Below are 23,815 nucleotides of genomic sequence, written 5' to 3' on the forward strand. Positions count from 1 at the left end.
AGAAACGGCGACAGATATCATTGTTTTTAATTGCCGATCTAAGCGCCTAGGCCTAGGTCAGTCTCTACCAGATTGCAGTTCGCTCCACTCCACTCCGCTCCGCTCCGACCATAATTAATTTAATAAAATGTAAAGCAGCCAGCTGAAAAACTTGACTCATTCTCGGCGCTCAGAAGCGACTTTGAGCGTGATTCGGAATCGGTTGACTCACAAACTTGAGTTCAACTCGTTTTTGTGGCATTCAACGGCAAGCGAATAAAAGTTCGTCGCCTCGATATTCTATGATCAGTTTACAGTCTCAACTTCGCCCAGGCCCAGGTGTTCCAGTTTCGGTTGAAGTGCTTCTCTCCGAGGATTAGCTTCTAAAAAAAAAGTCAGCATCAAAGTGAGTGTCGTGTGTTGTGCGAGTGGGTGCTTTGGAGCACCGAAATCCGATTCGGTTGTGTGGGATCGTAACCTTGACTTTGGCTGTATCAAAGTATCAAATTGGACTTGGAATATGTAAATGCATTTAATGGCGCATAGTCACAGTGAACATGCATGTACAGTGGCTGTGATCTTAATTAAATTAGAAAAATGTATGGCTTTCAGCCAATGTCATCTTTTCAAGGTTCACTTGTAAAAGTAAAAGTTAATTTTTTTAAACTACGCAGCTCTGATTTCCTGTCGAATGACAATAATAAAAATTATCCATTCTTAATTCTTAAAAAAAACGAAAAGTAATTGACTTAAAAGGTTCGTAACCATGTCAACTTAATCAATCAAACATTGTTCAAGGATTAATAATCGTCATTAAAAAAGTAACCAATGAAATAAATATGAAAAAAGGACATATCTTGTCGCATCATCACTAGTAGTTCCAAAGCCTATGTGAATATAACAAATATTGTCAAAATCTAATCCCATAAAGACCACTGTATCTGTATTTCATTGCTTTGTTCAGACCAAATTGGAGCACTCTACGCTTGACAATTAAAGCTCGCCATTTAGCTCACAGCCAGTCCAATTCTTATCAATAAAAAAAGCCAGTTCCAGTTGCAAAAAGTTCACGGATTAGCCACTGCAAGAGTCCGAGCCAAGATCTCCGCGCTGCCCACTCCATTGGCCATATGCGATAATTGATTTTCCCGTACATAATTTATGACGCACGAAACTGACAGCCGACTTGTAGATTAAAAACTGCCACTGACCGTCGGCAATAAATCTGTCCGTATCGCTTTATTAGAACGTTGGACAATAATGCCAGCTCCTGCTCCTTTTCACCCCTCCTGTAGCCAATCATGTTGACCGCCTGCCAAGTAGCGCTGCTCGCTGGATGCCTGCTTCTGGCCGTGAGCTCGGTTCGGGCCCAGTTCTTCTACCACCAGGGTTTGGGTCTGCCGGTTGCGCACGCTTACGAGCCAGCCAACCAATACCAGGGATATGCCACAGCCGATGCCCATCCCTCGGTGGTGAGGAATGCCCACTGGGAGTCCGAGTTGCCGGCCGAACTGTCGAAGAGTGCGCGATTCTACAATGATCCTGTGATTGCCGCCAACCTGGCCAAGGAATCGCTGCTAACGAAAAAGGAAATGGCTGTGGTGCATCGCGAGGCTGAGAAAATTCCGCGGGAACAGGTCTACAAGCTGTTCAAGAACGCCGGCTACCTGAGTCGCAGATAGAAATCTCGTGCCCAGATGAGTTCCGTTTCCCATGTGCCTTGTTGTATTCTAGCTTTTAAATTGTTAATATATTGTACATACACATTAAATGTTTCCTCTATAAATGACCACTGAATTAAAGTGACTGACAAGGGCTTTTGGTATACAATTGGGATTATAAGCTGGAAAAACTTCACTGTATATATAACTCGGCTCCGTTTCCCGGAAGTGTGGCAAAGACCACTTCGCAGAAGTTGTTGGGCTGATGGCGCTCCAGGAGATGCGCTGGCAAATGGGCGTAATAGTCCCGCTTCAAAGCATTTATATACTCGTCAGCCGCTTCAACGGAATCGCACATGGCCACTATGCAACCACCCCACCTTGAAAACAACATTTTAGTTAGTCTAGAGAGCTATAATGATTTCTAGCTTCTTACCCGGCTCCCGTAACGCGAGCACTGACATTCTGCTCGTTGGAAATGGCAATCAGTCGCTCCACATCTGGGTGGGAGCATTCATAGAGCTCTCGTAGACTTTCGTGAGACTGCCGCATTAGTTCACCCAGCTGCTTGGCACCTGCCTTGCTGGGTCCCAAGGCCAGTTGCTCACAAATCTTCCGGAATTTGGCAACACGACCGGATTCTGTAAAATAATGATAAAGTCAATAACTTGTGAACTCACGTTACGATTGATAAATAATTTAAAGAATTTTAATCAATAACAGAATAATGTTAATTAAGAGTAATTATTCAAATTGCGATCAATTAATTTAAAGCATGTGCAAAATGAGGAACTTAAACCTTTGAGAAATGTTTCCGATATAATCAAAAAAAAACCCTGATCAACTCACCCTGGATGACATGCAAAGCACGCTGACGCAGCTTGAACTGCTCCATGTGGCGCGTGTTGGCGGAGAGGAACTTGGTCTCCAGTTCCTGCTCGGTGACTCCCAGCTCCTCGCAGATATCCGCTCGCGTGTAGGTCCACTTGGTCAGGGTGTCCTTAATCAACTTCTCGAATGTCTCGTTATCCATTTGGCAAGCCTCCTCCAAGTCAATGAAGCGCACAATGTCCTGCCAGTTGATCAGACCCTTTCGCTTGGCCAGCCATCGCGTGGCCAGTCGACACTCCACCACCCTTTCGTTGTAATCCGACGAAGCGGCCTTATTCTTTTGCGCCAGACTGTTGGCCACCACGAAGCACTTGCCCGCTGGCAATGTCACCGGAGTGCCCTTGAGCTTGGGATGGAACTCTATGTGGTGGGCACAGCCTACTCGGCCCAAGTAAGCGATAGCCTGATCCATACCCCCACTGTGGGTGCCAATATACTGCTCACACTTGGCCGAAATGGAAGCCAGCTCCCTGCGATCCAGCTGCTTTCCCTGGACGTGCGCAGTGGCCAGGACAGCGGAGCTGACCATCGCACTGGAACTGGACAGTCCTGCAGCCAGCGGCACATTGCCGTCCACAGCAATGCGCATTCCCACAGGCTTCCACTGACTGCCCAGGCTCTCCTGTATGCCCTTGATGCCGCACAGGAAATAGTTGTACCAGGCTGGTCCTCCAGTTTTTGGCAACTCAATTCTGAAATAGACAATACGGAAAAGGAAAGATATTTTCAATCAAAATAATTATAATGGTATCAATTTAGTTATTATTAAAAGACAACATCAATCTTAAAACTTTTTTTATACCCTGACAGCTATAAGTTAATCTATAATATATATCTTTATTAATATACTCAAAATGTTGATTACCTACAAAGATTTGCCAACTTTCTATTTATTTTTGACTTATTTAATCGATCTTTTCTATAACAGCTTTATGATATAGTTATTTATGATATATTTTTTTATATACAAAAAAATATTTATAGGGAATGACTATTTTCTGATGTGTTTAAAAACAATAAATATTATTTATATTATATTATTCTAATATTATATTATTATTTTAACCGTTTCAAAACTTAAAAGCGAAGTAAGTTAAAGCAGGGAGAATATCAATGTCCATTAAACGTGCTATGTAATTCCGTTCTCTGGTTATTAAGGTCTGTTAATTATCATTATATGAATCACCCACCTGAGTGTTTTCAGATCCGCATCATAGCCCGGGAACTTGGCCTCCTCCAGATTTCTAAGCTGCAGTTGGCTGTCCTCTGGATTTTTGGCCACCGCTAGGAAAATGCTCTGGCTCACTGCCATGGGCAGCACCGAATAGCCGCAGTAATCAACATGCTCGCCTATAATGTTGACCCTGGGAATAGATATAGATAGATATAATCAGTGGGGAGCTTACATATTTGCACAACCAACAAGGGAAAGGGAAACTTACCTGCCTGGAACACGAACGAAAAAGTCTGGATCCGCTCCGAACTGCTGTTTGAAAAACGCGCCCAGCTGCTGCACGCGCTCGTAAATCTTGGAATCCTGCTGAAGCTTTTGCTGGGCCACGACTTCGATGCCGGCTCCCAAAACCTGAGCAGTTCCGTTCCCGTTGGCGGTCATGTCTATCTGTAGATGGGTAAAACATTAATAACAGACATTTTTTTCGCAGTCGACGAACCGTAAACGTGTCGCAACAACTGGTTAATCCAAATTTATGAGCAAAAACAAATTTACATACGTAAACGTAAACAAATAGCCCCAACAACAACAACAGTTGCACCTGTGGTTGTGCAAAAAATGAGCTTATCAAACCATCTCACCTTATCAAAATGTCGAAATAGCTATTAGCACACAAAGTTATTTACTAACATTCCGATAATCAATCAGGGAAGCAGTGTCAGAGTTACTTAAACATTAGATTGACGCCAATTTGACCGCTTAATTGAGAAAAACAAGTGCAAAAGTGCAATTCTGCCGGCAAATGAAAAGGACGGGCATGCGAGAGCGAGAGGTCAATAGCCGACAGCTGTTATTTGGAAGTTGCCAGGTTTGCGAAAACTTTAACCCTCAAGCAGCTCAAGGGTTAATACTTTAAATATTTATTATAGAAATCCTTTAAGGTTTTTATTTAATATTATCTGTGTGTTTACTTAAAACAAATCGAGACATCCAAAATAAAATGAAATTACTTTATAATTATAATAATAAAAATTCGTTTGATTTTACTGTTCAAATAAAAGTCTAAAACCTTGAAGTGTTTTTGTTACTGATTACCTTAATCTGTTTGATTTTTGCTAGTTTTGTTTGTTTTCTATATTTGATTTGTTTATATTTTGATTTTTTCATCCATGATCAGTGATCATGTTGCTCTGCTGAATACGACCATTGGTTATTAAGTTGAGTCCATTACTTTCACGTTATTATTATTTATAGATACTTTAAAGATATTATGCACTTTGTTAAGATCTTAGCGCTATTGCCGATACATACCCCACAATGTCTTATCTTTCTGTTTATGAGGTCAAAATAACTTGGAGCTGTTTTCAGACCTTATCAGCGAAGAGTTCTAGTTTTCAATGTGAGCACGTCGCGTTCCATCAAGCAACTGAACAATCAGGCCCGTGCCGTTTCCGTTTTTTAGTCCGGAATATAACGAACAGTACAGTGAAACATCATTATCAAGTAATCATTGTCGTATTTATACTTAGGTCTATTTTTTTAATTATTTAAAACATCAAAGTTCCAGTTAGAGAAGTCAGACTGTGTATGTGTATGTGTATCAGTAGCAACTTTTTGAGAGCTTTGTTTGTTTAAAACTAGCTTTCTTTACCGTTAAATAGGTCAAACATCTTCATAACATCCAAACAACTTTTGTTTGCATTCTTAAAACAAGTTTTAAAATTTCTATCGCCTTGAATGTTGTTTTAGGCTTCTCCTCGATTAAAGGCCTTTACTTTGACCGTTATTTTGCTATTAAGGTAAGTATTTGCTATTATGATAAGGTAGGCGCAAATTGCACTTGGAGTACTTTTAATATGCTCAGGTACTTTATTTTGGAGACAAACTCTTGATAAATACGAATAGATTAGTAATAATAATTATACATAAATATATACATGTGCCAAATTTAAATTATATTACAACAGTATAATAATAAAAATAAAAATTATCCTATAGATGATTAATGTTTTTTTGTTTCCGAGTGTGGACCATATCGATCGGAAATTAGTCTAGAACAATTTAACTAGCAATTTAAAAAATATTCCGTTAAGGCTGGGCGTTGCCAGAAGGGGGACTGCCAACTAAAGTTCGTGAAACGGTGCTGCCGGCTCTCGTCACTTCATTTTTATCGGCCACGGGCACACTGCGACTATATCATCGTTGGAGCTCATTTTATTTGTTTTTGAAAACGAATAATTGCCAGGAACAGCAGCGCCAATAACCACTTGCACCTGCATCGTAGGAGCCCCACCTGTTGACCCCACTGCGGAGACAATCGAATCTATGTCGAGTTTACAGCGCACGATGCTGAAGGGCAAGCTGCCACCCACAATTCCTAGCGGGCGCATCGGCAGAGCGTAAGTGGAAGATTCTGGGAGGGGAGAGTTCGCCATTCCTACCCGATTTGGCCAATTGCAGGGACTCGTTTAAGAAGTCGCGCATCAGGGACTACAAGCCGGGCCTGTGGAGCGAGTTCTTTGCGGAGAAGGACGACGTCCAGGTGGACGAGCAGCGCACCTTCCGGATCTACCGCACCAAGCAGCCGGAAAAGCCGGGTCCGGTGCTCCTCCTGCTCCACGGCGGTGGCTACTCGGCGCTCACCTGGGCCCACTTCTGCGTGAGTACCTGTAAATGATTTGCGTTTGGTGTGTTAATTAATTTTGTATTCTAATCGAAGACGGAGGTAACCAGCATGATCCACTGCCAGTGCCTGTGCATCGATTTGCGCGGACACGGCGACAGCAAGGTGGACGACGAGGACGATCTCTCCGCAGATACGCTGTCCAAGTGAGTTTATTCCACTCCAGAACCAAATCTATCGCAACTAAAAGCCATAAAAAACTACCCTAACAAATAGAATTCTTTCTTAAGCCCTTGTATTATTAACCATTTGAAAATCCTTCTGTTACAAAAATCAATGCGTTCTTTAGGTTTGAAAACAGGGAATCAAAATGCTATTTTCTACATGCCCTGTTCAAATGGAATTTTTGATAGTCTTATTTAGTTGCTCTACAAAAATTACATTTAGTTTAAAAATATTTCCGTTTTTAAATGTATCCCTTAGGTTTTATTTTTTCTTTGACTTCATATAACCACATGGACTCGCAAACCAAATTTGCATAATCTTAGTTTATAAAAATAGCTCAAATGAGGTCGCTCTATACGAATTCAGAATCTAACCCAACAAGTACTTTCGATAATTTATTTTGTTTATAACAGCAAGGAGATAAATAGCTTTTTTTTCATATTTTGCTAGAATTTTATGCCATTATATAACTTTACTTCTATTACATTTAATGATTAAATAACGTTATTATTTGAAGTTTATGATTTTAGGACATTTTTTCTTGTATAAAATTCGATAATCTTTAAGCTGTCTATTAATATTTATGATATTCCGAACACAGGGACATTGGAGACTTAATCTTGAAGCTCTACCCCGAGGAGATGCCGCAGCTCTTTGTGGTTGGACACTCGATGGGCGGCGCCATTGCCGTCCACTTTGCCCACATGGCTCTGGTGCCCAATTTAATTGGCATAACCGTCATCGATGTCGTAGAGGGCACTGCCATGGAGGCACTGGCCAGCATGCAGAGCTTTCTGCGCTCCCGTCCAAAGTATTTCCAGAGTATTCCGAATGCCATTGAATGGTGCATCCGGAGTGGCCAGGTGCGCAATGTGGACAGCGCCAAAGTGTCCATGCCCGGGCAGATAATCAAGTAAGTGTGCAGGTCTATTGCTCTATTTTCAGAAAACGTTAATCTTTTCAAAACCATTTAGCTGTACAACGAACAAACTGGCAACGAATGATCTGCCATTACCCGATGAAGTGCTGGAGGAGGCGCACCACAACAGTATGTTTCCCAATCCGTTCAGCATTTCGGAGGACGAGGAATCGTCACCGCCGGGCGATGAAGCCGCCGATGGCAGTCCAGAAAGCGCTGCAGCTGGGGCCGACTTTAAGAAGCCCATCACGACCAAATCGATGACCGAAGCGGCCAAAAAGTATATATGTCTGTACTTATTGCTAGAGCAAACTACCAATTTACTTTATGTATCCTTAGTTACACCTGGCGCATTGATTTGTCCAAGTCGGAGAAGTACTGGGTGGGCTGGTTCTCGGGCCTGAGCGATAAGTTCCTCAACTTGCGCCTGCCCAAGCAACTGCTCCTCGCCAGCATCGATGGCCTCGACCGCACCCTAACCGTTGGCCAGATGCAGGGCCGCTTCCAGATGCAGGTGTTGGCCCGCTGCGGACACGCCGTGCACGAGGACCGTCCACACGAGGTGGCCGAGGTGATCAGCGGCTACTTGATCCGGAATCGCTTCGCGGAGGCTGCCAGCGAGTTCCGGTGTCACATGCCGTCGTGCTAAACGAACCACCCCCTTGAGCACAAGCTTAGGTCACAAAAGTCTATTTTTGAATGGAGTAACATTACTCTTTGAACTAACAGATGCGTGCATATATATATATACAAAATGTAGTGCGTAGGTCCAGATACATATATATATATATATAGCCGTTTATTCTATATACACATATACTTATAATCCAGTAATTTATTCGGTATTTTTAATTAAACCTTATGAATTTTTAACATTGTACTTTATACTCATTTTGCCAAAATCTAAAGTCAAAAGTGCTTGCGTTTGGGCTTCTTATATTGTTATAATGAGTGTGTATTAAATATGTGCCAGATTAAAAGAAAATTTAATGAAATCCAAATTATACGAATACAAATAAGTTGAATAAAGCTATTTATTAATCGAGTGTTAACAGTAAATCTCACAAAATTCGAATAAATCTTGAAATTTATTGAATTGCTTTGCTCGTCGCAAGGAACTCATAGAACTTGGATAGCATCATAGCACGTTTAGTCCACGAAACGGAAGCCACCATCGGATTTCATCTTCATCTTGGATTCCAGAGCCTGGATGCGGCGCAAGCGCTCGGCAATCTGCTCGCGTATCTCGACTCGATACTTCTTGCCCTGGCCCATGGAGTCCATTTCGGTTAGCCACTCGGCACGTTCGTTAATTTGGTCCAGCACTTCAGTTTAAGACATTTATATAGAGGCTTCTTTTGGACGCCAAACTAAGAATTTGATACTTACACTCATTTATGAGGTCCTCCTCCGTCACCAGTTGCTCCTCACGTGGACGACGGCGCGGCTTGATGGCCGGATCCGGCAGATGGGTGCCGGCCATGGTGAACTGAAGCTGGGACTTGGCCTTCTCACCGTGCATCCTGTTGTCGGTCGGCGGACGGTAGTAGCTCTGCTTGTAAGCTCCACTCGCCACGATCTGGCGCAGATTCTTTCGCTTCGCATTGCGCGCACGCTCCAGAATGGCCAGAGTCTCTTTATCCGGATCGTTTTTGGTGTTGGGACGCGGCGGTTCGGGCAGCGGCAAAGGATCCCCATTGCGCAGGCTCTCGTCGATCTGCTTGCGAACCATCATTGACATTTTGGACTCCTTGACAAGCACTAAGGAAGTGGGAAGATTTGAAAAGCTTTTTCAAAGCACAGAAATGTGCCCAATTTTATCTTAGTAATTTTTAAATATTCAAATGCAAATTTTATACGAGATTTAATACAATTTTTTACATTAAGGGGTCACGGTAATACTTCACGTTTTACATATTTTCAGTATAAAACACAGTCTTGGCATATGCACGAGAAAGTTTCTCAACAGTTAAATATTTTAAAACTGACTTGAGGCTTAAATTAAAATCGTAAGACAAAACCTCAAGGTCACCCGATCTTATAGAATATAATATTTGATCAGTTGTTTTTAAATGTCTACAATTCATAATCTTTATAAAAAAAATAAATTAATTTTTCTCAACAAAAAGAAAAACGCGCTTCAAATTAAAATGTTCTTTTTGATATAATTTTAGAATAACGATACTTTATACACCTATCCCCTGCCCAAAACACTCACATCGGATCAGATCAGCCGTCTCCTTGCTATACTGCACCTTAGCCGAGTGAAATGCTCCAGCGCCGCCAGGAACAATCCGTTCACTGGGCCACATCGGCATTTTCTGCGAACTGGACTGGCCTTCACCCGCTTCCGGTTCCTGGTGGGCAATAAGTCCGCCGGGCAGGGCCTTGATTTGAACGTTGTTAAAGCGATGTCGGCTCATTCTGAAACTCTTTTAATTTTAGTTCGGGAAAGTACTAAAGTATCGCTTCGATAATTTCGTGTGGCGTGTTTAAGGGCTAACCTCGGTGTGAAGTTGTTTTACGCTCGACAACAACGTAGAGACGCATGGCAACCTGGGTTGTTAGGCAAACAGCATGGGTATTTTTAATTCTCGAAATAATTTATTGAAAATAAATATATGTATGTAGGTATTGTATGTGTGTATATGTGTGGGTAGGTACACGCTTGGTTTACGCTCGCATTCTGATAAACTTCAATCCCCTGCGAACATCTACATAACTGACTTATGCACATTCGTCTACGAGTAGTTGCACTTTATATTAAACCATTTAGTTTTGTGGATCGTTTTGAACTCGCTAAAGTTTGACAATTAGGTTTCGATTAATTCTGTATCCCAACTGGCCGTACAATAGGTTTTTATTAATAAATAAAAGCATCAGCGATTTACAGTGTTGCGGTTGTTGTTAACAAAAGTATTTTGGAAATATCGACAAGAAATTAGAAAACCAATAACGTTTCTAAGCATAATTTACACATGCGTTTGTTCGGTTTTTTTCTTTTTTTAATTACAATTAGACTACACGTGTTTACGCTCATATGGTAGTTGTTTTTTGGCTGCCTTCTCTTTTCAGCTCCGCCCGTCTTCGTTTGTTTTTGAACCTAAGCTTATGATGCGACATACGTTAGTATATATAAATATATATAATTTTTTAAAAACAACTAAAACATAACATATCGAGTGATTGGCTTACCATTTACATGATAAACAATTGACTAAAGCAAACATAATAATAATAGTAATAGTAGAGATAGGCTAATCAATGACAATGGTGATCATGATCGGTGTGCAATACATGTGTTTGGCTTACGCTTACTTATACAAAATACAATATGTGGTTCCGATTCTCCAACACAAACAGTGAAACATTGAAACTCTTCACGATTAAAGTTTAGTCTAGTGGTTGTTTCCGCTGTGTTGCGATTTCCTCTGGTGCAGTTACGGTTCAGCAAATATGTTCCTTCTAGTTTAAAATAAATTATGTGTACGTGTATATATAAACATATCCATTATGTGACTACTACTTCATTCAGCAAGCCTAGTTTTGATTCGCGCAAACAATTCTCAGCTCTAATTTCTCATTTCTCATTTTTCAATTCTCACTTTTCAATTCCCTCTCCATCCAGCTTTCTTCTTTATAGTTTTTTTTTTTATAGTTGCGAAAAGTAATCTTAGTCAGTCTCATGGTCACGATGCAGAGTTCATTTTATAATTTTTACTAGATAAACTTTTTTCGTCGTCGTTTAGCGGGGCATTTCTTTTCTTTTGGCGACGTTGTTGTTGATGGTGATATAGTCGATGATGTGATTAGGATTAGAATAGCGTAAAATGTTGATCAAATTTGGCCAAATTTTCCTACATAGAGAGAAGTTACTGTATTGTGTGTTTGCGATGTGTTTTTCTTATAGGGCTTGGCATGTTAGTTTAACTACACAGATGGCGACAACATTTACGAAACGTAGACATTAATAACATTGACAGCAAGTTGCCACGCCCCCGCTGACAGCTGACATGGGGATTTCCTTCGGGGAGTACAACGTGGGTTCTGCAAGTCCAACGGCCAGCCGCTGGTCCTGCGAGCCCCGCCAGCTGATCATATCTTTGGGAGCGTCTTGGCACACAATTAATAAACTTAACATTAAAACAAACTATCGACTTACTAACTAAAAACGATTACAAAACGGGTTGTGAAGGGGGGCGCAAAATGGACAACTAGACGCGACACAAACATATATATATATAAATACGAATCTTACAAAGCTAAATATAAAAACATGTATGTTCGTTATGAAATCAAACTTCAAACACGGTACAAAGCTAGGTGAACACAAAAACTGTTGTTGGCAGCCCCATTACAATCTACTCGCTCAAGCAGCCCAGAAGAACCTTGCTCAGTTCATTGCCTGTTCAGTCATTTGGCGACACAACGTCTCGAGCTGTTCCAGGCTCTTGAAGTCGTTCATCTTGTACTCGGTGACATGGGGCGTCATGCCCAGGTTGACCAGCTGTGGCTGCGACAGGCAATGTTCCACGGCATGGTTGTTGTTCTTGCTGTTTTGGTGACAAAGATTGTGGACACAGGCACCACCAGTTACACCACCACCACCACCATTGGAGCACAAACAGCTGCCACTGCTCACTGCGGCGGCGGCTGCTGCCAACAGTTGCAGCTGTTGCTGATTAATCAAATTATTGTTCAGCATGCTGTTGTTATTATTGTTGTTGTTGTTGATCAGGATCTGTGGCTGATCGTGCGGCTCCTGACTCTGATTCTGGTTACTAACCATCACAACGGCGGCCATGGTCTTCTTTGGTTGCTGCTCCGAACTGCAAGCTCCTCCTCCGTTCCCGCTATGCTTTCGCTGCTGCTGATTGCGCTCCATTACTTGGTTGTCGTTTGATCCATTGTTGGTTAGCACACCCTGGCCGGGCTTGAAGATCAATTGCTGCGGCTGCTGCGGACCACCGGCCACCAGAATAAGATTGTTCAAAGAGCGACGGTGCGATTGAGGAGTCGTTTGCTGCGGCAACGCCGGAAAATGGTTGTGCTGCTGCAGCATTTGTTGCATCTGCTGGGCATGATGGTGCGACTTGTTGGGCGGCGGCGGTGGTGGCTGCTGTTGAGGATTACCCATGAAGCTAGGATACGAGGAGCTCTTGTACTGCGGCTGATGAGACGGACCTCCGCCATAGCCGTTGTAGTCAAACTGCGGCAGCGGAGGCGGTGCCTGCTGGGAATGGTGAGGCAACGGATGCTGCAGACAGTTCAGCGAGAAGTTTAGCATATCATTGGAATTTTTTCGATTGTTAATCCGGTCGTTGCTGCCATTCTTCGTATCGCACTTGCGAGTCTTGCCATTCCATCTATTACAAAAATTATATTATTAAAAATAATACCTATAATAGTCTTAATAAACGAAATAAACATACCTCGGTTTGTTGATGTTGCTGTTGTTTGGACCGACTCCGGCTGGCTTAACGTGATGCATTTTCGGCACCATGGAGATCTTCATTTTGGACAGCTTGAACTTCAGGTCCTTGAGTTGATTGGCATGATTCATGAATGCCTCGTTATGAATGGAGCGGTCTAAAATCCACATAAACACTCCCAGCGTCTCATCGTCCTGCGCAGCATACGGATCTTGCTGCAATGTGTTGCTCACAATATCGATGACTTTGAGGAAGCGCAGTCCAATGTTCTCCTCCGGCGCCCCAATGGCCTCCACAGGCTTCATTGGCGTCAGCACAATGTTGGTCAGCTCCTCGACGGCTGTACTCAGTTTCATTTGACCCGATAGCAACTCCTGCTCCACACGATTAAGAATTTGGGCACGCTCCTTTAGTTTGTCAATGCACAGGGCCAGCTTGTGGGAGGCACCCTTGGTTACACCCACACTCTGCAGAAAGTCCTCGGTGATCAACAGCATCTCCTCGTACGTCATGTTCTTGAACAGCTCGATGTACTTATGTAGGCGCAGAGACTTCAGCCATAGGCCTATTCCCGACATGCCAACGTTCCGGGTGTGGAACTTCACATAGTTGGGCTTGAACTCGTCCAGACGCGTATCGGATCCACTGTTAATCAAGGCTCCGCGCTGATGCTCGATGGATAGGGAGAAACTCCGCGGCTTGTTGACAAACTGGGCCAGGTTCTCCGTGGAATTGGAGCAGTTATCATTAACCGTGATCACCGACGAGTTGGACGAGCTGGAACAACTGGAGATCGTTTGCGTGGTTAGGCTGTTGGACCGGCGCGTCTTCAGAGCGGCAATCTTGCTGTCAAGACTCCAGCGATTGATTTCACCGAACTGATCGCCCACATTTCCCATTAGGATCGATGCGTAAGGGGGAGGCTGAAGCAACTGCTGCTGGAGATGCGGCGGAGGCTGCAATCGATCGTCCACCGGATTGCCACCGGTTCGCCCACAAAGACTGCTGCTGGCCAGGCTGCAGGCCTCCCCCATGTCCGCCGTTACGGGGTCAAAGTCGAGTATTTCCGTGCCATTCTTACTGAATGACGTGTCATGGTCGTCGCCACCACTGATTCCCAGCATTGAACCCGCTCCGGCGACCACACCATTGACCAGCGAAGAGCTGCCCTCCAGCGACAGTCCGAGGCTATTCTGACTAGAAGCTAATTCGTTCAGGGTAATACCATTTAGATTATCACAGAGTGGATTGATCGAGCCGCTGGAGCTGCCGCCTCCGCTGCCCCGCCAATCACCGGCCAACTTATGCTGCAGCTGTTTACTGGGCGGAGCGATGGTTTGCCAGTCGTTGGTGCGCGAGGAGCGGCTGCCGCTTGCGGGGCACAGCGAGGAAGAGGCCACCGACGAGCAGGACGCCGTTGAGGAACTGGCCGCCGAGGATGAGCAACTACCACTGCCTGTGGAGCTGCCACCAGCGACAAGTTGCGGGGAGGGCTGCAGGAAGTAACTGCGATTAGTCAGGCCCGCCGCCGCCGCTTGGATATGATCCTCCAGGTGACGCAACCAAATATTTAGCGACCGTCTGTCCTCGCTGGTGATAGCCGGGTGGATGAGCAGGTACGAAAAGATCTGCTGCACTAGCTCCGTGGGCACAATCTGTTGCATGGTGTCCTTAACGGCCACAGGGATCAGGTTCAGGTAGATGAGCTTGGCCTCCTCGTTGCCCGGCTTAAGCAATGGCAACATGTTGAGTACCTCGTGCAAAATGTCCTCCTTGCGGGCGTACAGCTTTCGCTCGTCACACTGCGCCGATGTGGTGATCTGGAAATCGCTGCCGTAGCACGGCATCGAGTCCTTGTCCGAAGAGGAGGAGGACATGGCGTCCAGCAGGTCGCATGGCTGAAACGTCTTGTAGGCGTTCAGCAGATTCTGCAGGTACACCGGATTGTTGGCGTTGATATCAATCACCACGCTGCTCAGATTCGTCTGCGAGGTGCCCAGGTTCTGGGTCAGGTTGCTGTCGATCGAATACTGGAGAAACTTGAGGCTTGGATAGCGCAACCGTTTGAGCAACGCGTACATCACTACGGTCCGCTCGCAGTCGTTCCACTTCTCGAAGAGATTTGTCACTGTGGTCACCTGCTCACAGAACAGCGCGTTGGGCGGCTGGCTCTGGTTGGGATTTGTATTAGGATTGGAGTTTCCATTGGCGTGTGCCGCCGTTGTCGTGGCTGTGGATGAGGCCTCCTTGTGGACTGCAGTAGGGGTGGATGTGTTGGTGGGCTGCATCTCATTGGGTGCACTGTTAGAGTTATTGGAGTTGCCGCTGATGCCGGTGGTCATCGCGTTGTCAGTTCCAGTTGCGTACTTCATATCGTTGTTAGTTTGCTTCTTGTTTTGGGGTATAGTGTCTATTATAATGTATGGTATTATAAGGGTTACGGCTTCTTTGTGGTTATTTGGTTGCGTTTCCTGAAAGTAAACATAATGGGAAGGGTTAATAAAGTTTTAAGAGAGGTTAAAGTTGACCCAAATATAGTGACTTTAATACAAAGCACTAAAGCTAATAGTGTCTGTTAAAAAAAACATAAAACTAACAATTAATTAAAGGTAAAAGCCAGGTTACCCTCAAGACAACTAATGTAAAAACAAATTTTGTTACTATCTGAAACTTCACAAGAAGTTTTTATTAAGTCTGATAAAATGTTGTAAAAAATTACGGTTATTAATTCTTTTTTTGTGGTTTATTATATTTTTAAGACCATGATGTTGACTAGATAACCAAAGGAAAATACCATAAATTTCGAACCACGTGATGAAATCAATCACTGCTCTTATTTTTCACGAATTTGTCGCCATTGCTCCACTCGGGATTAGAGTGCTATGCGGCGATAATAAAATAAACTCAAAGCCGCAAATAACGTTTGAATTTAATCAAATCAGTTTTTGCTAATTTGTTAAATTTACAAGCACGGAGATAGCAGTGCGGTAGCAACAACAATTATCTGTAATTGACGAATGGAAATTAGCATTTGCATGGTCCGCCGATCGGACTATTGCTCGACTGGCTTATCAGGAAAGCAAATAAACAACAAATATATAACACCTCCGGATTCGCTTCGATGGCGCAAGTGACGAGGGACGATAAATCAATAAAATAACAAACATTTCAAATACGAAATTGTTAATTTTGACTTTGGATTTTGATTTCCGGGCTGGGGAAAGAAGGGGTTAAGAGTAGAGGGGGCGAGAAGTTTGGTTAGGTTTGTTTTTTTTTTTTGCACAGTTTCGCACTTTTCATTTAGTTTCGTTTGCCATTGCTTGTGTGTGCTCATTTCGAATCTTGTTTCTTCTGCCGCCATTGCTGTTGTTGTTGCTTTTGCGACTGGCGACTTTCTTCGATTTTTTTTTTTTTTGCCGTGCTTCTACTGTTATACGGTATGCACACAACACATAGAGCTATTAAAAGCAGCGTTTAAAATGTAACAATTGAGAATCAAGTTTAAAGAATTACATTTTTTGTTTTTGAAGTGAAACCACAGATTATTAAAAGTAAAATAGTAAAAATAAAAAAAAAAAATTAAAACTAGTTGAAAATGTAGATCTTGTAAAATATCAAGATTTTTAATGTGGCTCTCCGTAACAAATTATAGAGTGCCTACTGTAATTTAAACCAGCGGCAATGCAGCTTTGGATTGGTGCCTGCGTGTGTGTTTGTGGGCAAGCACTAAAACATAACGGGCCCCAATTACTGTATTAAAAGCACAGCTACTGCTTTGGAATTTACCGATGTTTATTTTTTTACAATTCAACGTTTATTAAACTGAAATTTCACATTTTTTCTCGTCTAAGAGAGCAGAAGAGAGCCATGGCGAGCTTCGATCTAACGGTACTTGTGCATGCCCGGGTCGATCTTTGAGGTTATGCGTCATTGCAATTGCTGTTATTTTTCAACCGGCTTGCAAAAAATTCAGCAAGTTCAACAAACGCTTCTGAACGTTTACAAACACACGCACATACAGGACACTGGAAACTCACACGTTGTTTTATTTGTATTTTTCTGCCCTTTCAGCAGGCGCGATCGCAATAAATTGGCATATTCCTAACGTTTATTTACGTTACGAATAAATTTGAACTGATATCTGCAGCTCGCAGAGACACAAAAGAAGAATTGTTTTAATAAAAAAGCAAAGCTAAAGACGAGACTGCACTGGAAGCTGCAGTGGGGAGAACCGCGGAGGAGGAGCGGCTGATGGCGAATGATTGGCGCTGGCGTCAGCGTTTTAGAAAGAAAATGGTGGAGCTGCTGGGTAGCAGGGAGAGCAAAACGGGCAAAAAGGAAAGGAGCGCGCGCCTTTTTTCTGACAGCCCAAAGGGAACGGAACGATGATGATGCTGCTGTCAAGAAAATGGGGAGAGCTCACACACACACAGCGGAGACCTTGCTGCGCTTGCTGGCAGATGTGTGTGAGTGAGAGTGACACACTGAGCAATGCACGGGCAAAATTGCGGTAGATTACATGAGAGAGCGAGCATTACATTCCCCTTTCAATTGTTTTCATTTGCACTCACTTTCCGTTTGCCGTCTTTTTCTGGCAGTGGCGTGGGACAATGGGACAGAGGGGGCTCCTTAAGGGGGTTTGTTGTTTTCACCACACAGAAGATTGGCCCCCAAAATCACGCCCCACCCACCCAGCCAGCCACCTAGCCACGGTCGGCCAGACAACAAAAATATATAGCTACAGTGCGCTTGTGCCAAAATCGTTCTATTTTTCAATTACCTTTTCGCCTTCTATTCGCCTGCTGCAAACCTTGAAATTATTTTCTGTTGCAATTCACAGTTTTGATCCGATCAGTTCGACAATCGAGCATATTTCGCTAATTTGATATGCTATCGGATCGCATCGCGCATTTATTAATTTATAATTTTCACCTTTGCTCGGTGTACTTTTTATTAGCACTTTTGGGCTTTAGCGTTGTTGTTTTTGCTAAACCATAACTACATCGCCTTTTTTAGCCACACACTCCAGGCGCGAACGCTCAACGTATTTTCACAAACGCCCGAAAACGGATAACTGCGCACGGCTGCTGTTGCACTTAATTAGATGCATGTTTCCGCCAGCTATTTCATTTTTTCAGCAGTTAATTAATTATTTAGCAAAACGCAGCGTTGTGCGTAGAGGAGGAGAACAGTGTGACCGCGGGATTATCGATAAATTATACCGTCCAACTCTACGAAATATACTTTTTATACCATTTTAACTTTGGCAAATATACCAAAAATACCCAACTATATGCGGAGTATGTCCTAGCTATATGTGGAGGGTGTCTCCGCTAACATCGGAGTAAGTATTCTCTATTTTTGGATTAAGTATTTGCTAGCTGCTGATTAACTCTTCGTTTTTCCGGATAAAGTGCTCGCGGAATAAGTCTCCATTTCATGGGCAGAACGTGCCCGCTAACTATCGCTTGGAAATATACCATCTCTAATAGTAAGTCATTCTAATTGTTAAAAATGGTCACACCAAAAATTATCACTCCGAAAAACCGCCTGGTACTGGAACTTAGATAATTTAGCGACGAACACAACACATTTGACCAAATTGCTGTTCTAAACACATCATCATAATTTGTTATTAGTATAGCATATCCGTTTTTTTTAATTAATTCCTATGATAACAAATAGTTTTGAGTACAAATCAATTAAAATAAAAATTATGGTTCAAAACCATGGAGTTAGTTGCTCAAACTCGCGACCATAACGGTCAGACAGAAAAATAAGAAAAAAGGGTATTCAAAAAATGCAGGCATGTATCAGTTGGTGTAGTGTCGGCAACGATCTGTTCTAAAATATTTGGCCACATTGGCAAGGCTCTTTGGTAATTTGAGCGCAAGGATAGGCGGGCACACTGCAAACCCAATTGGAATAAAGACAATTTTTGTAAATTTGCTGGATTTACGATGCAGAAAAAATCCAGCAATGCAGTGAATCAAGGCTCTTGGATAGCGTGCAGTTCGAGAAAGTGATTGATCAGAAGGTATCGCCCCGGTAGAGCGACAATCCCAACGAAAACAAACGCCCTCAGCAACAAAAACACACACATCGAAGCCACCATCAACTTGCTGCAGTGAGAAATGTTTGCCCAAAACCAAAAAACAAGCTTCCTGGAGCAAACGAAGGCGGCTCGGGAGGAGCGGGCACTGGAGAAGCGTCGCGAACTGGCGGCCATCCTGCTGCAGTCCACGCTCAAAGGATATGCGGCGCGCAGGAAGTACCAGAAGCGGATCATGTAAGTGCATTCCCACTTCACTAAGCTGCACTTGCTTAAATCCTATGATACAGTCTGGATTTCGATGCCATATTCACGGAGAGTCAGGACGACAAGGATGCGGAACTGGAGCTCATGGCCAGCAATGTCTATCCGGTGCTACGTCGCTACCTCACCCAAATCAAACTGGACAAGAGCGATGTTCGTTCGCGGGAGCGTCTGGAGCGCATTTGTCGCTACATCATCAAGGCCATGGAGGCGGAGAACACCAAGCAATCCTACGCCGCCCTCTGCCTGTTCAAGGAACGCAGTCTGCCCTGGATAGCGCACATCAAGGTACTGCTCACCAACTGCCTAATATTGCTGCCGGAACTCAAGCCGGAGAACCACGCCGACAGCCTGTCCCTTGCCCTCTTCCTGCACACACTGGTGGTCTTCACGGCGCCCAAATCCTGGGCGATACTCAGGAACGTCCAGTTCGAGAAACTGCAGCCGGCCATGCAGAAGATCTGCTGCAACATTCAGGGGCATTTGGTGCAGCACGACTTTTACAGAACAATGCGGGTGAGTTCGCTTTGGTTTATCATTAACAAACTTTGTTATTAATTATTATAATCTTTCAGCTCGTTTTGCTGCGTGGCACTGTGCGCGAGGAATTGTCCGTGAAGCCTGTTACCCTGGTGGCCATTATCACGCTCTGTCTGCGGCCTTTAATCGATGGCAACTTTAGCCGTAATCTCCTTACCAAGTTTTTGTCGGAGATACTCTCTGTGCCCGCTTTAATCTACCATCTGCACCAGAGTGTGCCGCAATGCCTGGAGCAGTTCTCGTCTTTGGGGCTGCTACAAAAGGCTCTAAGTATCTCGGGGGATCTGCAGTGGTTCGAGGAGTTCGGCGCTAGCATGCCGGGCACCAAGTCCCTGGCGTTCCTGGGAAACATAGTTAATTTGTTCAACATTGATGGCCAAGGCGAGTCCAAGGAGTTGGCCTATCCACTACTGACTGTGAGTTATACAAAATGTACTCAACAACAACAAGCCATAATTTAACATATTTGCCCACAGGAAACCACCACATCGCTGCTGGAGCTAATACCCAACACGGTGACCACCAAGGGAGTGTTTACCCAATGGCACGAGTTGCTGGGATGGCACACTCCCGGCCCAGAGCCCGCCCAGAATCAGAATGTGGCCTTGATCAAGAAGCAGTTTCACATGTTGTGGGACCATCGCTGTATAAAGCTGTTGCTGGGCGATCTGTTGAAGGAAATCAATGCCAACTATGAGCGCATTGAGTTCCAGTCACCCCAGCAGCCATCCACGTCGAATCTACTGCGTCGGGCCTTGGAGCGCAGCTCCACGAGGGGAGTTAACCTAATGGGCGGAGTGACTAGCAAACCGTGCAAGCAGCAGTGGCGCAAGCTGGACAACGCGGATGTGGTGCAGGTGTCCCGCATCTGCGGCATGTACTATGCCGCCCTCAACACACTCTCCCAAATGAAGCTGGACATCTTGACTGGCATCTGCTACAACGACAATGTGCTGTACGATATTTGGCTGCTAATTACTTCGCTGGGTCCCAATTGCGGCATGAAGGAGTATCTGGAGCTGCTCAAGTCCGAGACTAGCCTGCAGAAGCCCCAAACTGCCATGCTGATGCTTTTCTGTGACTGCATGACGCACTACGTCACGTATGTACACACGATTTTCTCACTGCAAAGTCATATAAAATTATATTTGTATGTAGGATTCTGGATGAATACGAGATGTATACGGAGCAAAATCCTTTTAAGCTGAACGATTATGTGATGCTGACCTATTTCCTTAACAATATTCTGTACAAATTGATTAACGATAATCTCTTGGGTGAGTCTAAATTAATTCATTTGTCTTGTTTATTTGAACAGAGAGATTTTTAGTGTTCGTCTAGAACAGGGAATCGTGGCAGGGAATGTATACATTGGTAAAATTCTTAAACGCAATCTCTTTCAATGTCCAGCAGGTGCCAAGAACATTGTCCAGAATCCGGTTTTCCTCTCGCTGCACACGCTGTTGCTCTGTCTGTACCGCCGCGATTGCCGCCGCCCGTTTACGCCACCCAACCATTGGCTCATACCGGAGGTGAAGCCCTCCACGTTCATAAACGACCTGGAGAAGGCCAAGCGGAACGCAATGCTGCTTTTGGCCAAGATGCCACACATTATACCGCACGACGATCGGGTCAAGCTCTTCCGCAAGTTTGTGCAAAACGAGAAGGCGGTGATGGGTCTAACGGAGAGTGCCTGCGCCTCACCGCGTTCCGCCCTGATAGTCATCCATCGCGAACGGATTGTGGAGGACGGCTATAGGCAACTGGCCGCCCAGCCCACACAAGCACTGAAAGGCGTTATCCGGGTGCGGTTCATCAACCAGCAGGGTCTGCACGAGGCGGGCATTGACCAGGATGGTGTGTTCAAGGAGTTCCTAGAGGAGACCATCAAGAAGGTGTTCGATCCGTCGCTGAATCTCTTCAAGACCACCTCGGATCAGCGGCTCTATCCGTCGCCCATCTCCTACGTTCAGGACAATCATCTGCAGCTCTTCGAGTTCGTGGGCCGCATGCTGGGCAAGGCGGTGTACGAGGGCATCGTGGTGGACGTCCCGTTTGCCTCCTTCTTCCTCTCCCAGCTGCTCGGCCAGACCCAGCAGGCTCTCTACTCCTGCATGGACGAGCTGCCCTCGCTGGACAACGAGCTGTATCGCAGTCTAACCTTCATCAAACACTACAAGCAGGACGTCGCCGATCTTAACCTTACCTTTTCCGTCGACCAGGATGTCATGGGCAAGATTGTCACTCATGAACTGCATCCCGGCGGCAAGGCGCGTGTGGTCAATGATCACAACAAGTTGGTCTACATCCACTACATGGCCTTTTTCCACATGAACACCCAGATCCGCGAGCAGACGATTGCTTTTAATCGTGGCTTCCGCAGCATTGTCAATCCCGAGTGGTTGTCTCTGTTCTCACCGCCCGAATTGCAGCGCCTCATATCCGGGGACACGGTGCCCTTGGATTTGAAGGATCTGCGGAAGCATACGCAGTATTATGGTGGCTTTCACGACTCGCATCGTGTGGTGGGCTGGCTCTGGGACATCCTGGCCAAGGACTTCACAGAGGAGGAGCGCAAGCTGTTTCTAAAGGTACGTTGTTAGTCAATTGACGCAGATCGGTGATTTGATAAACGAAATCTTCTTTTTTAGTTTGTAACCAGCTGCTCGAAGCCTCCGCTCTTGGGTTTCGCCCACCTAGAGCCGCCGTTCTCCATTCGTTGTGTGGAGGTGGGTGATGACGAGGACACGGGGGACACGATTGGCAGTGTGATCCGAGGTTTCTTTACCATACGCAAAAAAGACCCACTCAACCGCCTGCCCACCTCGTCCACCTGCTTCAACCTTCTGAAGTTGCCCAACTACCAAAAGAAGTCCACGCTGCGGGACAAACTGCGCTACGCTGTGAGCAGCAACACCGGATTCGAGTTGTCCTAAAGCAGCTTGGAATGGTTTCCCCCACTATTTCCTACTTTATTCACATTTTGTATGTTATTCCTTTTTAAGCATCTTTTCGTAGGCAATTCGGTGTAAGAGTGTTTTTTTTATCTATGTTTTGTGACCGCATCACAAACGGATTGGAAAACATATTTAATGAATCTTAAACACAATTATTAACAAATAAATATAAACGTATAGCTGTGATAAAACTATAATAAACTAACGAAGAGTACACAACAAATACCAAGCTGAATTACGAATACTGGAGAATGAGCAATCCATTTTGGGTAGCCGATGATAAAAGCGAAAATGTCTAGTAAATTGTGGCATGGCGCACACAATAAATATCTAACCCACGTACAGTGTAAGCCAAAAGTTACATGTAAACCACGAAAAAGAAAAAAAAACGAGCAACAATAAATCTATGTGTCTGATTCATGTGCAAAATGTAAGCTGTTTATCAGATTTGTCTTGCGCCAGGAAGGTAGCCTAAGCGCGTTCCCAACGATAACAAACATGCAATTAGTGAGCGCTGCTCAAATTTCCCCGGGTTTTTCCATCCCGAATACTGAATGAAAATGGAAATGAAGCCGGACACAAGGTGGCGAGCAGCGTGAGCGCTAATGACACAAATCCGTCTGGACGGGACCTGCTGTCCTGAACTCCTGAACTCCCGAACTGCTGAACTCCTGAACTCCCGTCCACCGCTAATTGCCTGAGTCACACACTCAAGGGTCGCAGTCGTTGTCTTTTTTTGTTGGGTCGGGTCAGGGGCACTTAGACCGTCCGGAATAAGCGGAAATATGGCAAGGAGTTTATGCAAAGCTAGTCGAGTTACGAATTACCGGAAATTGCATATCTGACTGACTAATGACCGGAGACGGGTAAGCGAAATGCGAGCAGGGATTTATATCCCTCTCATTTCCTTTAATACCAAGATATCCCAGGAAAAAATCCAATCAAGATACAAATGCGAAGGGTCGTTTTTGAATTTTGAAGTCATTATTACATTCTTAGATTATTTTTGTACAATGTTTGCAATTTAAAACATATCACTTAGTCTTCGACATACTTCTCAACTAACTACAAAAACAGATTAACGATCCTTATAAAGGT

The 23,815-nt window shown here is 44.3% G+C and overlaps 6 protein-coding genes across 10 annotated transcripts; 3 read left to right on the plus strand and 3 right to left on the minus strand.

Annotated features, from left to right (window-relative positions):
- Window positions 1-278: 278 nt before the first annotated feature.
- Window positions 279-1,776, plus strand: LOC108142810. The gene is made up of 2 exons (XM_017266872.2): window positions 279-385; window positions 1,275-1,776. The coding sequence occupies exon 2, from the start codon at window positions 1,281-1,283 to the stop codon at window positions 1,659-1,661; it is 381 nt and encodes a 126-aa protein (XP_017122361.1). The 5' UTR covers window positions 279-385; window positions 1,275-1,280; the 3' UTR covers window positions 1,662-1,776.
- LOC108142809 (N-acetylgalactosamine kinase) lies at window positions 1,711-5,139 on the minus strand. 2 transcript variants are annotated; one of them, XM_017266870.2, is made up of 6 exons: window positions 5,017-5,139; window positions 3,974-4,152; window positions 3,722-3,895; window positions 2,490-3,223; window positions 2,077-2,281; window positions 1,711-2,020 (listed from the first exon to the last, which is right to left on the minus strand). In XM_017266870.2, the coding sequence occupies exons 2-6, from the start codon at window positions 4,144-4,146 to the stop codon at window positions 1,834-1,836; spliced, it is 1,473 nt and encodes a 490-aa protein (XP_017122359.1). In that variant the 5' UTR covers window positions 4,147-4,152; window positions 5,017-5,139; the 3' UTR covers window positions 1,711-1,833. The 2 variants fall into 2 exon arrangements, with proteins under 2 accessions (XP_017122359.1, XP_017122360.1); XM_017266871.2 differs by lacking the exon at window positions 5,017-5,139 and adding an exon at window positions 4,347-4,433.
- A 743-nt stretch (window positions 5,140-5,882) lies between these two features.
- Window positions 5,883-8,563, plus strand: LOC108142560 (protein phosphatase methylesterase 1). The gene is made up of 6 exons (XM_017266501.2): window positions 5,883-6,104; window positions 6,166-6,364; window positions 6,425-6,534; window positions 7,155-7,466; window positions 7,528-7,752; window positions 7,812-8,563. Exons 1-6 carry the CDS (start codon window positions 6,031-6,033, stop codon window positions 8,119-8,121), a joined length of 1,230 nt encoding a protein of 409 aa, XP_017121990.1. The 5' UTR covers window positions 5,883-6,030; the 3' UTR covers window positions 8,122-8,563.
- LOC108142561 (UPF0193 protein EVG1 homolog) lies at window positions 8,489-10,011 on the minus strand. Its single transcript, XM_017266502.2, has 3 exons — window positions 9,691-10,011; window positions 8,862-9,233; window positions 8,489-8,797 (listed from the first exon to the last, which is right to left on the minus strand). The coding sequence occupies exons 1-3, from the start codon at window positions 9,893-9,895 to the stop codon at window positions 8,622-8,624; spliced, it is 753 nt and encodes a 250-aa protein (XP_017121991.1). The 5' UTR covers window positions 9,896-10,011; the 3' UTR covers window positions 8,489-8,621.
- Window positions 10,012-10,296: 285 nt separating this feature from the next.
- On the minus strand, window positions 10,297-18,101 carry LOC108142559 (protein Smaug). Of its 3 annotated transcripts, XM_017266500.1 has the most exons (4): window positions 16,942-17,172; window positions 12,905-15,375; window positions 12,259-12,838; window positions 10,297-11,329 (listed from the first exon to the last, which is right to left on the minus strand). In XM_017266500.1, the coding sequence occupies exons 2-4, from the start codon at window positions 15,274-15,276 to the stop codon at window positions 11,288-11,290; spliced, it is 2,994 nt and encodes a 997-aa protein (XP_017121989.1). In that variant the 5' UTR covers window positions 15,277-15,375; window positions 16,942-17,172; the 3' UTR covers window positions 10,297-11,287. The 3 variants fall into 3 exon arrangements, with proteins under 3 accessions (XP_017121989.1, XP_017121988.1, XP_017121987.1); XM_017266499.2 differs by lacking the exons at window positions 10,297-11,329; window positions 16,942-17,172 and adding an exon at window positions 17,685-18,101 and having other exon boundaries at window positions 11,337-12,838; XM_017266498.2 differs by lacking the exon at window positions 10,297-11,329 and having other exon boundaries at window positions 11,337-12,838.
- Window positions 18,102-18,799: 698 nt separating this feature from the next.
- LOC108142731 (ubiquitin-protein ligase E3B) lies at window positions 18,800-23,120 on the plus strand. Of its 2 annotated transcripts, none has more exons than XM_017266755.2 (7): window positions 18,800-19,193; window positions 19,247-19,736; window positions 19,796-20,176; window positions 20,237-20,862; window positions 20,919-21,037; window positions 21,171-22,351; window positions 22,412-23,120. In XM_017266755.2, exons 1-7 carry the CDS (start codon window positions 19,039-19,041, stop codon window positions 22,694-22,696), a joined length of 3,237 nt encoding a protein of 1,078 aa, XP_017122244.1. In that variant the 5' UTR covers window positions 18,800-19,038; the 3' UTR covers window positions 22,697-23,120. The 2 variants fall into 2 exon arrangements, with proteins under 2 accessions (XP_017122244.1, XP_017122245.1); XM_017266756.2 differs by having other exon boundaries at window positions 21,174-22,351.
- The last annotated feature ends 695 nt before the right edge of the window (window positions 23,121-23,815 follow it).

The sequence above is a fragment of the Drosophila elegans genome, unplaced genomic scaffold (genome assembly GCF_018152505.1).
Source record: "Drosophila elegans isolate 14027-0461.03 unplaced genomic scaffold, ASM1815250v1 contig_208, whole genome shotgun sequence".
NCBI lineage: Eukaryota > Metazoa > Arthropoda > Insecta > Diptera > Drosophilidae > Drosophila > Drosophila elegans.